At 42.3% G+C, this 12,029-nt stretch overlaps 1 protein-coding gene across 1 annotated transcript in view; it reads left to right on the forward strand.

The window, feature by feature from the left end:
- Positions 1-4,097, forward strand: part of LOC101637734 (runt-related transcription factor 2) — a 110,184-nt gene extending 106,087 nt beyond the window's left edge. Inside the window, exons 5-6 of the mRNA XM_012725195.1 lie at positions 1,769-1,834; positions 3,441-4,097. Of these exons, the coding sequence (XP_012580649.1) occupies positions 1,769-1,834; positions 3,441-3,919 (545 nt within the window). The 3' untranslated portion in view covers positions 3,920-4,097. The remainder of the gene's footprint in view (positions 1-1,768; positions 1,835-3,440) is intronic.
- Positions 4,098-12,029: the final 7,932 nt, after the last annotated feature.

Consider the following 12,029-nt stretch of genomic DNA (forward strand, 5'->3'; position numbering starts at 1 on the left):
GAAGCTCTCTGGAGGGAGCTCTGAGGATATAAAGAAGCTCTCTGGAGCTCTGAGGCTATAAGGAAGCTCTCTAGGGTAGTCATGGAGCTTTGGCTTTACATGTATGAAATTAAACTGAGGTACTTCTGGAACACTTTCATCTTGATCTTTTTAGTAAGTAGATATAACATTTTGATTAGTTGATATAAGTTCTAGTCTTTTTTTTTTTTTTTTAGCTTTGCCATTGTAATGTGGTTGGTGATAAAGGTATGAATGGTGTGCAGGACACAATGTCAAAACAAACCAAGAAGTTTGTCTAAAAAAACCTGTGTTCACACACAAAGCAGGTATTAGAGGTGTAGATACATACTTAATGAAATAAAATTTAATCATTTTATTTGCTTCTGCAATAATTATCACAAATAAATAGCAGACTAGGAAAAAGGGGGATGGTGGTGGCTAATTTGTTTTCCTTCCATTTCCCCATTATACATGGGATTTCATGTGACACTGTAGTAAGTTTTTCATATTCCCTCATACAGAAATTTTTGCTGGATATTACAGGAACATTTTTTGGTAACCCAAAAATGAATAAGCAAATTCCAGAAAATTCTATTTTTTGTAAGTTATAAAAATTACCATATAATCCCTTTAAGGTCTGCTTTGGTTCTTTTTGCCCAGAAGGAATTAATCCTCAAGACTTTACAGTCTCAGATGACAAGAAGTGATTGGTCAAAATTCTGTAAACCTCACAGAAATCTGTTGCATTGCTATAAACCACAGCCAGAGCTCATTCATTGAAAAATGAATGTCAATTTGCATTAGCTGGCATCTATAAACCAAAAGGTACAGTGACCCTGGCAATGAGTAATAAAGACATCAGCATAATGTATCAGGTAAAATAGAGAAAGTTGGGGGAGGGGAAGACGTTTAGGGAGAAGTTCAAAACCAGATTGCAGTTTACTAGCGGGGCCCATATAAAGGGTTTTAATGAGGCTTCTGCATCAAAATAAGGGAAACCACATGGAGTTTTAATTATGGCTACAGTATGTTTTAAATACAAATACCCATGAGAAGCACTTTTTACAATGACAAGCCTATCTGTATGAGCTCTGTGCTTCTGTGCGGGTCAGACGTTGATGTTTTAAGTGTGACTTCTTTCTGTTTGAAATTGCTCATGTTATTCTGGTTTCTCTCACATGATCTGAGCGTTGAACTTAATACATACAGAAGTGGCCTGCCTATAGCTATTAGCTCTGCCAAGTCAAGTTCACCTAGATGCTTTGCAGCGAGCAGGCTGGCCGGGAAACATCTGTGGCCTCCATGTAGGGCCTGTATCCTGTAGGCAGCCCTTAAGCATGCAACAGGGCGGACGGTAAATCTCATCTGCTCCCATTTGCGATTCTGTCATAATCACTACTTCTACAGTTTTAAACTTAAGTTTGTCAGAATTTCGTATTTGGGAGGGGTTAGGTAGAGGCCAGTTGAGGAGGGAAGAATTTATCAAAAAAAAAAGAAAAAAAAAAAAAAAAGCAGAGAACAACTGCCTGGGCTGTGTTAGTTTTGGTTTGTCATCTTGAAAGTGTTTGCTTCTGGTATTAGAAGCTGCTCACTAGCTTCTAACCCTCCGCTTATGGGCCTGTGGATTCCGGGAAAGAGCTGTTGAGGGGTGGGAACTTCTCTGCTTCCCCTTCCCCTAAGACTGCTGCTTCTCCTCCTATCTTGGAATTCATGGTGACAGCACATTAGAGCTGGAAGGGAACTTAGAGCTCATCCCCTCATTTTACAGATGATGACACTGCCACCTCTGACTTCTGCCTCTGGCCTTCCACTCTCAGTAAGAAGAGCCAGGCAGGTGAGACTTTTACCAATTGCTGGGCTGGGTTGGGTGGGGCTGTCTGATGGAAACTGTCCAATTTGTGAGAAAAACTTTTGTTAATTCAATGTTACTTTTAAGTAGTCAGGTTTTTTTTCTTTAAAAAAAAAAAAACAAACTACAAATTCACACCAGGTTTCTGTCTCCTAGCATTTTATGCAGATTAGGCAGAGTATATTTTAACAAATAGTAGCCGATTTCGATTAGCACCATGAGGAATTAGGATTTCCCTTTAATAAATGTTGTAGTGGCTAAGAACAATGGCTAAATTGAAAAAGGGACCAAAGAAGTACGTACTCACTTAAGCCTTTAAGAATTACTAAGTGTTTTCCCTTATCGACAAAGGCTATGGAAAAAGCTAGTGAGACCCAGAGTTGGAAGATGTGATCAAAACCTTTAACAGAAACACTGATCTTATAAAAATTTTTGTCCCAGTTCTGTCAGTGTTAGAGAATCATAACCCAGTCTATAAAGACCACAACTGCAAGTTTTCAGGCATTTCTGAAAACTAATTTCCACATAAATTAATTTATGACTGTGGTTTGATAAGCTAAGTACTGGAAATAGCTATTATAAGGAGGGAGGTGTATAGAGTTCACTTTAGAAGTTCCAGGCCTTTACATTTTAGGGGAGAACCCTCTTTGCCTCTACGTGACCTGTACAGAATGGCCTGAAGTGAATTCTGCAGGATGTGGTTCCCGGCCCACTAAATGGGGACTGAGGTTTTCTCTGCTATCTCCCCAGGCAACCAGACTTTCACACAGCCACTCTTCACACCTGGCCTAAATCAGGCCCTGAGTCTCCCAACCAGAGTTAAGACACACTAATTTCTAGGTACTAAGTCTCCTAACCCTCACCCCTTCAAAAACCTACTTATTTAGTGTATGACTCTGAGGTGGATTTCAGAGGGCTACTGTCTCCCGATCTACCCCCAGATAAGATAGTTTCACCATACAGTGAAATATGGTTTGATTTTTCTGAAATGCATCACTAAGGTGAAGACTATAACATGATTTTAAATTACGTTAAGAATTGAAAGAGGGATAGGAAGATGTTAGGGCATCTTTTTGATGTTCCTTCATTGATGAAGGGTCCCCTGCCAAGAACATCAGTAATAAAACTGAACATTTGTCATTTTTTTATATTGGGTTGAGAAAAAGAATTTTGTCCAACTTAGTAAAAAATGTCACCTTTAAATGTCTGAGGTGTCACCTTTAAATGAGGAAAAAAAAGTCAATGAGGATTCAGTCTTAAAGTCTGGTGAGTGAATCTGTATGATCAGAGGATCAGAGTGTTGGGTTGGTTTATACATATGACCTAGCACACGTCTGAGATTTTAAGGCCCTTTGGGGTTTCTCTGGGGGTGAAGAACTTAAGTAAATGCCGCTAACTGTAAAGTGAAAAAAAAAAATGAAAAAGAAAGAAACAACAAAACTGTATAGTGACCGGTGCATTTGAAGGTCTGTTTGTGGCTTGCTGTTCCTTTTTTGGGAAGCTAAAGTTTTCTTTTTTTCTTGTAAAATTCTATCATTATTTTAATTGATATTTACAGATTTTCCCCCCCATCTTTTGTTACAATTTTTAGGTGCTTCAGAACTGGGCCCTTTTTCAGACCCCAGGCAGTTCCCAAGCATTTCATCCCTCACTGAGAGCCGCTTCTCCAACCCACGAATGCACTATCCAGCCACCTTTACTTACACCCCGCCAGTCACCTCAGGCATGTCCCTCGGTATGTCCGCCACCACTCACTACCACACCTACCTGCCACCACCCTACCCCGGCTCTTCCCAAAGCCAGAGTGGACCCTTCCAGACCAGCAGCACTCCATATCTCTACTATGGCACTTCGTCAGGATCCTATCAGTTCCCCATGGTGCCGGGGGGAGACCGGTCTCCTTCCAGAATGCTTCCGCCATGCACCACCACCTCGAATGGCAGCACGCTATTAAATCCAAATTTGCCTAACCAGAATGATGGTGTTGACGCTGATGGAAGCCACAGCAGTTCCCCAACTGTTTTGAATTCTAGTGGCAGAATGGATGAATCTGTTTGGCGACCATATTGAAATTCCTCAGCAGTGGCCCAGCGGTATCTGGGAACCACACCCCAGATGTATCAGTATATACATATATATAGAGAGGGTGCATATATATGTATATTGATCAGCTATCTACAAAGTGCCTTTTTTTTTTTTCATTCACTCACTCAGTCATGATCTTGCAACCATAAGAGGGTAGATACTGAGAAAGAAAAGAAAGGCCCAGGAGAGACAATCCTCTAATCAGATTTCAGATTGTTTTCTGTTTAAAATGTACTTTCATAAAAAAAGGAAAAAGCTATTTTTGTTGCTGTTGTTGTTTGGTCTGTTACCATAAATAACCTGTTCATATGCCAATTCAGAGAGGTGGACTCCAGGTTCAGGAGGAAGAAGAGCAAAGCCGCTTCCTCTCTGTGCTTTGAAACCACACACCCTCATGGCTGCAGCTGTGTATGGAGCAGTGCACACTGCATGCTGGCTCACAGGGCCAGGCTCACGGAAAGGGAAAAGAGGCAAAATGGGTGCTTTCATCACAGTCTGATCCGTTCAGAATAACTGCCCCGAGTTCTGCTTTCAGACTCGCTGCAGGTACTCATTTGAGCTCTTAGGTTCAGTTTATTTTTTCCCCTCCATCAAGAAAGTGACTTCAAAAATAACTGATCAGGATAGATTATTTTATTTTTCTTTTGTATACTCCCTACCCCCTTTCCCATTTAAGCAAAACAAAGTCCCATCCTGAAAATCCCCTTTCTCCTTTAATGCAAAACTGAAAATGGCAATACCTTATTGTAGCCATAATGGTATAGATAGTGTTTTTGTTTGGCTGTGTGTTATTTGTTTTCTTTTTTTTTTAAATTATGAATATGTGTAAAATCTGAGGTAACTTGCTAACGTGAATGGTCATATAACTTTAAAGATATATTTATAATTATTTAATGACATTTGGACCCTTGAAACATTTCTTAGTGTATTGATATGTTGACTTCGGTCTCTAAAAGTGCTCTTTATTAAGTAACAAATTTCTTCAGTGGGCTAGAGCCATATCTGAAATATTGCTAAGCAATTTCAGTTCATCCAGGCACAATGTGATTTTTCAAAATACTTCCATCTCCAAATATTTTTAGATGTAGTTTGTTTTTGTGATGTATGAAGGAAATGTTATGTTTAGTTCTTTGATTGCCTCTAACACAGCTTTGCCTTTTCAAGCAATAACTAGGGATTTAAAAAGCAACTCTCAGCCCTTTATCACTTAGGTTGCCCTGAACAGCATGAGATGCTGGAGTAATGTGGTTTCCTAATTTCTGTCAAATAATGACTCTCGTCATATTAAAAAGACAAGCACAAGTGAATCATTGAACTGCAGAAATACATGCTGTGGTTTCATAGTTAAAGTAAACTCTTAAATCGTCAGGCTTCCTAATGAAGTCATCATCAGCTTAAAGCCACACATGTGGCTAACGGGTCAATCTTGATCCACATCGTACAGGAAAGCAAAATTGCACCTGCCTTACCAAAACATAAGTCAAGGGAACCCACATCTGCCTTACCTAAGGCTCCACTGGCCACTCTCCACAGAATTTGCATTTAAAGAAGCAGATTTAAGTCATTGTTTTATGGGAGTCTATTGAAGTAGCAGGCAAGTTCCAGCAGATGGCTGATCTGAGAGAGCTGGAGCCCAGGGGCACCCATCGGACAACCTCTGTTTGTATTTCTCTCAGTGGAGGGTGGCGGGATGGCGAGGCTACGTGGAGTTTGGTGTTGACTACTGTGTATGAATTTGAGCTCAAACTCTCCTGTAGGATGCACTTTGACCGCTCCTGGAGGCCACATGGCAAATTCGCAAGTGGAAAACTTAATCTGAGCCAGGAACATTGTTTGACACCACCTGGCAGGTCCCAGCCCTCCTCTCCCTGAGCTCAGGGCCCCTTCGTTTGAATCCTGGGCCTCCCTCAGCAGAACTCTGTAGAGATTTGCCTCCAGCCCTGTAGAGATTTGCTCCAGCCCCTGAGGGCCCTCGCTTCTCTAGCTCCTCTCACCCCCACAGGCCAGTGTGCATCACAGCACCCCTTGTGGGACAGTGGGGCCCCCCTTTTGCCTGGGTGTCGCCCTTGTAGTTCATCCCGACTCCTCCTAGCAAAAATCGAGGGGAAGCAAAACAAAACAAAACAAAAACACTTCGCCTTTTAAAGGTTGTATACCAAGTATGCTTAGATAAATAAGCCACTTTTCTATTACTTAAGATGGAAGTAGTAATTGATACTATTTATTGTTTGTGTGTGGTAGCTTGAAGCACGCCACTGTCCATTTATTTGTAAGTGTAAACTATGTGTTTGTGTTTCAGCAGCACTTAAAAAAGCCAGTGTCTGGTTACACATTTCAATTTTAATTAATTGACATAAAAATGTTATCGCCAGTGCCAGCTGTACCCTATTTAATAAAAAAGGTACTATGTTTGTACATTATTTTTTAACGTTAAAAGGGCTTTCTAAGTTTACAGTACACATACTAAGTGACTTTAGGGATGCTTTTGTGTTGAAATGTTATTATAGTGGCTGCAGGCAGCAACCCAGAAACACTTTAAAAGTTTTTTTTTTTTTTTTTTTCTTGGGAAAAATTCAAGCACTTCTTCCTTCCACCCTCATTCCAACCACCCCAATGGGGCAATTCACATTTCTTAGATCAAATTCTGCCCTCTTTGCTTTGAGGGCTAAATTTTTCTTTTACTTCTCCCTCTTTCTCTCTCTCTCTTCCCCCCTCCCCCAACTGAATCCCTAATTTGCATTGGGTCATATATATATAACTTATGATTTCAAGACCAAAGCAAAGCCTTACTACTGCTATGGAACCATGTACTAACCAACATTCTGTTTCCTTCAGGTTCACACCACATGGTTCTTATGCAGCATAAACATTGTTAGAGTTTACAGCGTGACCAGCGCAGCCACTTTCCACATCTGTTTCAGTTGTCGCACAAAAACTAGCCTTGTCAGAGTTCTAGAACAGGTACCAGGTTAGGTTAGTGCAGTAACATCCAGCCTTGAACTGAGAGTGAGCAAACTTGCTCTCATTTGCTTGTTCGGCTGTCTTAGCCCACCTTCAGAAACCCACACCACCAGGGGCCATCCATTGTGGGCTGGCTTAGATGTGCAGGCTGGCTTAGAAAGTTCCTCCATTCCCCAGAAAGGGACTGACTCAGAGTCTAGGTTAATACATGAAAACACAAAGCATTAGCAAAGACAATTCTATCAGTGCTATTTGAAAGAATAGGAATAAATCAATAAAAGACAACTCTTCCAAACCTTAAATTTGTTGTTCTTAAAAAGATAATGCATTTAAAAAAATACTTTCTATGTGAGAATTTTTTTAGATGTTTGTTTACTTCATGTTTACAAATAACTGTTTGCTTTTTGAATGCAGTACTTTTGAAATAGAGCAGCCAAAACCGTAACTTACAGTAACTTCTTAGGTACTCTGAAATAAATTTCCAGTTTTTGGGATATGCTTTACCATTCTTAGATTTCTGTGGAACAAAACTTTGTAGCATTTTGTGTAAATACAAGCTTTTCATTTTTATTTTTTCCAATTGCTGTTGCCGAAGATTTGCTTTCCATGCACATATTGTACAAATTCTGCTTTGTGCCACAGATCATGATTGTGGATGAGTTTACTCTGAACTTCAAAGGGATGATTTGTATTGTATGTTGCAACTGTAAATTGAATTATTTGGCATTTTTCTCATGATTGTAATATTAATTTGAAGTTTGAATTTAATTTTCAATAAAATGGCTTTTTTGGTTTTGTTATGTGTGTACATTGGGTCTTTTCTCATCCGCGGTTTCTTCTCAGTCTGACACCTAACTCCTGCCTACACCTGGGCGTTTATTGCTCCTAGGCCTTGCCAGGGCTGCAGGAGAGCAGAGATCCTATGTTACTGGTGAGAGGGCAAAGAATCTCGGGAAGCGCTGTCTCTGTGCGTGAGCCTACTCCTGGAGAAGGGTGGGTAAAGAATCTAGCAGTGTATTCCCATCCTTATCAGTCTGTGTCAGAAGGGAGTGTCACTCCCTCCTTGGGTAAAGCCTCCCTCACTCCTGCCGTAGGAACCAGTCAGGATATATAAAGCAGTCTTGAGGGTTTTAGGAGTCTCCTCCTCCCCAGCTGTCATTAGAAAATGGCTGGCCATACAGGAGTGGTTCACTTCCTTCCCACTATCTTTTTGTGGTTCCTAAAAAGAAAGAGAACCAAAGCCCTGCGATGATTTAAAAGCACCCTGAGCCTGGAGAGCTGTAGTCTGAGAGAAATTCTACCCGTGAACATAACTGGAGTTTGGAAATTTTTTCTGAACCAATGTTTCTTTTTGGTAAGTCCCTCCTCTGTGATAAGGCTGAGGGCCTGGGCAGGGTGATTGCTCTCTTGATGTCTCGTGCAGTCTGAGTGCCTTGGCTTACCACAGAGCTAAAAGAGGGCCCCGGAGGAAGCCATGGTGCAGAGACGTGCAGGCCCTGGCTGCTGGCTCACCTCTCGTGAGGGAGAGAATGCCTTTAAGAGATCTGCTCAATCTTACCTCCTTGGCACTGTTTTCTGAGACATCTTGGAAACAGTTCATCTCTAAGCCTAGGAAACATCCTAAAAGCACTTGGATGAGCTTAGATCAGGGAACTTGTTTGCAACTGTTTGAGGATGTATATTTATTTACTTCAATGGAACATCTGTGTAACTTAAAAGGCATCACACTGGAGGGGGACAGAGCGGCTTTCCTTCTCCAGCTTGTCTGCAGCATGGTTTGGAGGGACTCACAATACCCCTCGGGGCCTCCGTTTCTCAGCGTTTGGAAAGGCAGTAGGCCAGACCTCAGCACCACTGACACTTCAGGTCTGCTGATTCTCGGCTGTGGTGTGGGGAGTGCTGTTCTGTGTGACAAGGGCTATTGGGCAGTATCCCAGTATCCCTGGCTTCTACCCACTAGATGCCAGATGCCCCACCCCTTGTGACAGAAAAAATGTCCTGACATGACCAAATGTCCGCTGGCAAGTAAAGTCACCACAATTGAGAACCAATGGGCTGAGGCTTTGTCTAAATTCTTAGGCCAGGCTTGATTGGTGGAGTTGGTTTGAAGATGCATTGCTTATTAAAACAGAATAGCCAGGCAGAAGCCTGAGGGGCCTCCCACTGTGACTTTCCAACCACCCCTTCACCTGATGGCTCCCTGAGGTTTGAATGTATTTTCCAGGAGGCCTCTGGCTTCCCACTGCACGTCTTCCCTCCTCGCCACCTCACAGGCTGGGCCACCAGTGATCAGCACAGCTGTGAGGCTTTGCGAGGCCTTGGCTGCTTGGCCACATTTGAGACGCTGCTTCTGTCTCTCACTGGGAATGACAGACAGAAGAAAGCCGTTTCTCCAGTGTGTTTGACCCTTTCTGTCCCCGGCCCCCCAAATATTTAATCAGTAGACATTTCTTTGAGAGTGGGTGTTTCCTGTTAACTCAATCCCAGCCGAGACTGGCCCAATAAACACCTCAGCTTTCTGTCGCAGAGTTTATTTGGCTGGGAAATGGGTATTGCCATGTAAACAGGAAGCCCCCTGAAGTCATTATCTGCAGATGCGGTTGAAGAGCCACATGTTTATATTTATGGGATTTGAAAATGGTCTGAGAAGGCAAGGAGGAGGCAGGGGGAGTCCTCATTCCCAGTCAGCAGGAGCAGGTCCTGTCGACTCCAGGAGTGGATTCTTCATCCCTCTGGAAACTGGCTTATGACACACGGCCAGAAGTCATGGCACAGTGGATGCATTGACTTGTCTCCATGGAGCAAACGGCCCCACCAGAATACCAGGGAATGAGAGGCAACCCAGTTAACTGGTCTCGCTGCCCCAGCGACTTGGAAATCATTTAAGAGATCTGTCCTAGAACATAATGATGTGGGGGCATTTAAAAACATAGGCTTCTGATAAGACGGCCACTCACGGTCTCCAGATTTTCTTGGGAAGTCGGGGAACAACGCAGCTGACTGCCGTGATGTTAGGCACCCCTGAGATCCCAGAGTCAGTTTCTGAGGGGCCAGGAAGGAGCCTTCAGGCAGGAGCTGTCCAGTAGTGGTGCAGAGAAAGTGCAGGATGAGACAGCCTGTCCTGCACACCAGGACCAGCCACCCGGCTCCCCCCAGTTCCTTCTCCCCCTCTGCACTTCCCTCACTGACTTTCTCCTCAGGCCTGGAGAAGGTGCTTAACTAAAACCAGGTGTAGGACCTAATATGTGAATAGCTGATGCTCTATGGTTATGAGCACTGAACAAAAATAAGAAAAGCTCTCCCCTCCTTACCTTGCCACCATTCCCAATTGCCTCCATCGGTATTTTTGTAACTTTCCAGAGACTTCATAGCATGCAATCCAGAGGCCTTGGAAATGGAATTTTTTTTTTAAGTTAATAATCAAAATTTAACAAAAAGGTCCATTGTAAGCTTCAAAGTGTGACATACCAAGGTGTGTGTGGGGTGTGTGTGTGTGCATGTGCAGGTGCTGAATACCTGAAGAGGGGGAGGAAGGGTAGTAAGTAATGCCTCAGCAGTTGGCTGTTCAGCAGAAGATGAAGCTCACCTCTTTCCATTTCTCTGTTTCTTCACTCTTCCTTGAAACAGTATTTATTTGCCCCAGGTATTCTGTAAAAAAGCCCAAACACCACATTGTCATGCTGCAAGTGGTATAGATCACTCTTCTTCAGATGAGGCGTTCACAGGGTCCAAGGACACTGGACGTTTCCCGAGATGGCAGGAGCCTGGTGAAGCTGACATTTAAGAAGAGGTTGTGAATAATTTTTGTCAAGCTTTTATCCAAAAGGTTTCTGTGACTCAACCAGCCCTGCTGTTCAGACATGCTCAACCAGTTGGAGAGCAGAAGAATCAGGTTTCTGGAAACCCACTTAACTTTTTCTAAAACTTAGTTTAATTAGTTGTCTTACTGTTGAAATTTAGTCTGGCCACTTAGTGGAATTTTGAGAAAAACCTGCTTCATGTTTCAGCGTTTCAAACTTAACTCTCTTGGATTGTTATCTTGTTGTCCCCTACTGTCATCCCATAAAAAAAAATATGATCTTATAGCAGAATGCTTAAAAAATAAATAAAAAATAAGGATGGGAACAAGCAAGAGTGCTTCCACACAAACTCCTCAAGGAGTGGTCTTGTCTCAACACCATTAAATTGCAACCAGAATTGCAGCCAGCTCTCATGGGGGCATTAGGAAGTTTCTCCTGCAGATCCAAAAGTGTGGGGGTTAGCCTGGATGTGGAAAATGTGAGTTCCAGCGGCTCCCAGGAGTCCGGAGACACAGGATATAGTGACAGAGCTCAGGGTGTTTATGAGAGATGGAGGTACCAGGAACTCCCAAAACACAGTTGGACACTGGATTGATGTAAACCTGCAAATTTATTACTTTAAAATAACAGAAAAGCAAACAACAAAACCACATGACATGCGTAATTGTGGGAGTATTCATCCAGCACTTTTATGATTTAAATCTCCTTGACATCCTTTGCTTCCTAAATTAGGTCATTTTTTTTTTTTTTAATAACTCCATCTATCTCTGACAGTGAAACAACTCTGACCAGTTTCACTTTCTGTTTCTCTGATTTTGTCTTTACTCTTCTGCCTTCAAATGAGAGGAGCCCATTTGAGGGATCACTACATGTTCCAGCAATGCCTTCCCCAGAATCTGTTTTCTTAAGGTCATTTAATATTTAAATCTTGAAAATCACAGTAATCTCTCCTCTTTAGCAGTGTGTTTAGAGTCCTTTTGTGTGGGGATTTGGGGCCACCGAAAATTTGACTCTTCCATGTCTTCTCGTTAGTGGTTTCGTAGATGAGAAATGCATGGTATTGAGTACAAGGTCAACCACAACTTCTGGAATAAAAACTGTGAACTTGGGGTGGAGGGAAAGACAGAGGGACTTACTTTCATTCCTCATGGGCATGAGAGGGCGAGAAGGATCCAGAATGGAAACCAAAGTGCAACTTTAGCGAGGAGTTAAGTGGTTAATAAGAATGAAGGTTTTTTATTGGCTAATAAAACCCTTCTGAGTTTTTCATATTCTATGCTTCCTCAGGCTCCCAGCCCAGGGCTTAAACAACAACAAAAAAAAAAAAAAAAAAA

The sequence above is a fragment of the Condylura cristata genome, unplaced genomic scaffold (assembly GCF_000260355.1).
Source record: "Condylura cristata isolate star-nosed mole 26May11 unplaced genomic scaffold, ConCri1.0 scaffold00001, whole genome shotgun sequence".
Lineage (NCBI taxonomy): Eukaryota > Metazoa > Chordata > Mammalia > Eulipotyphla > Talpidae > Condylura > Condylura cristata.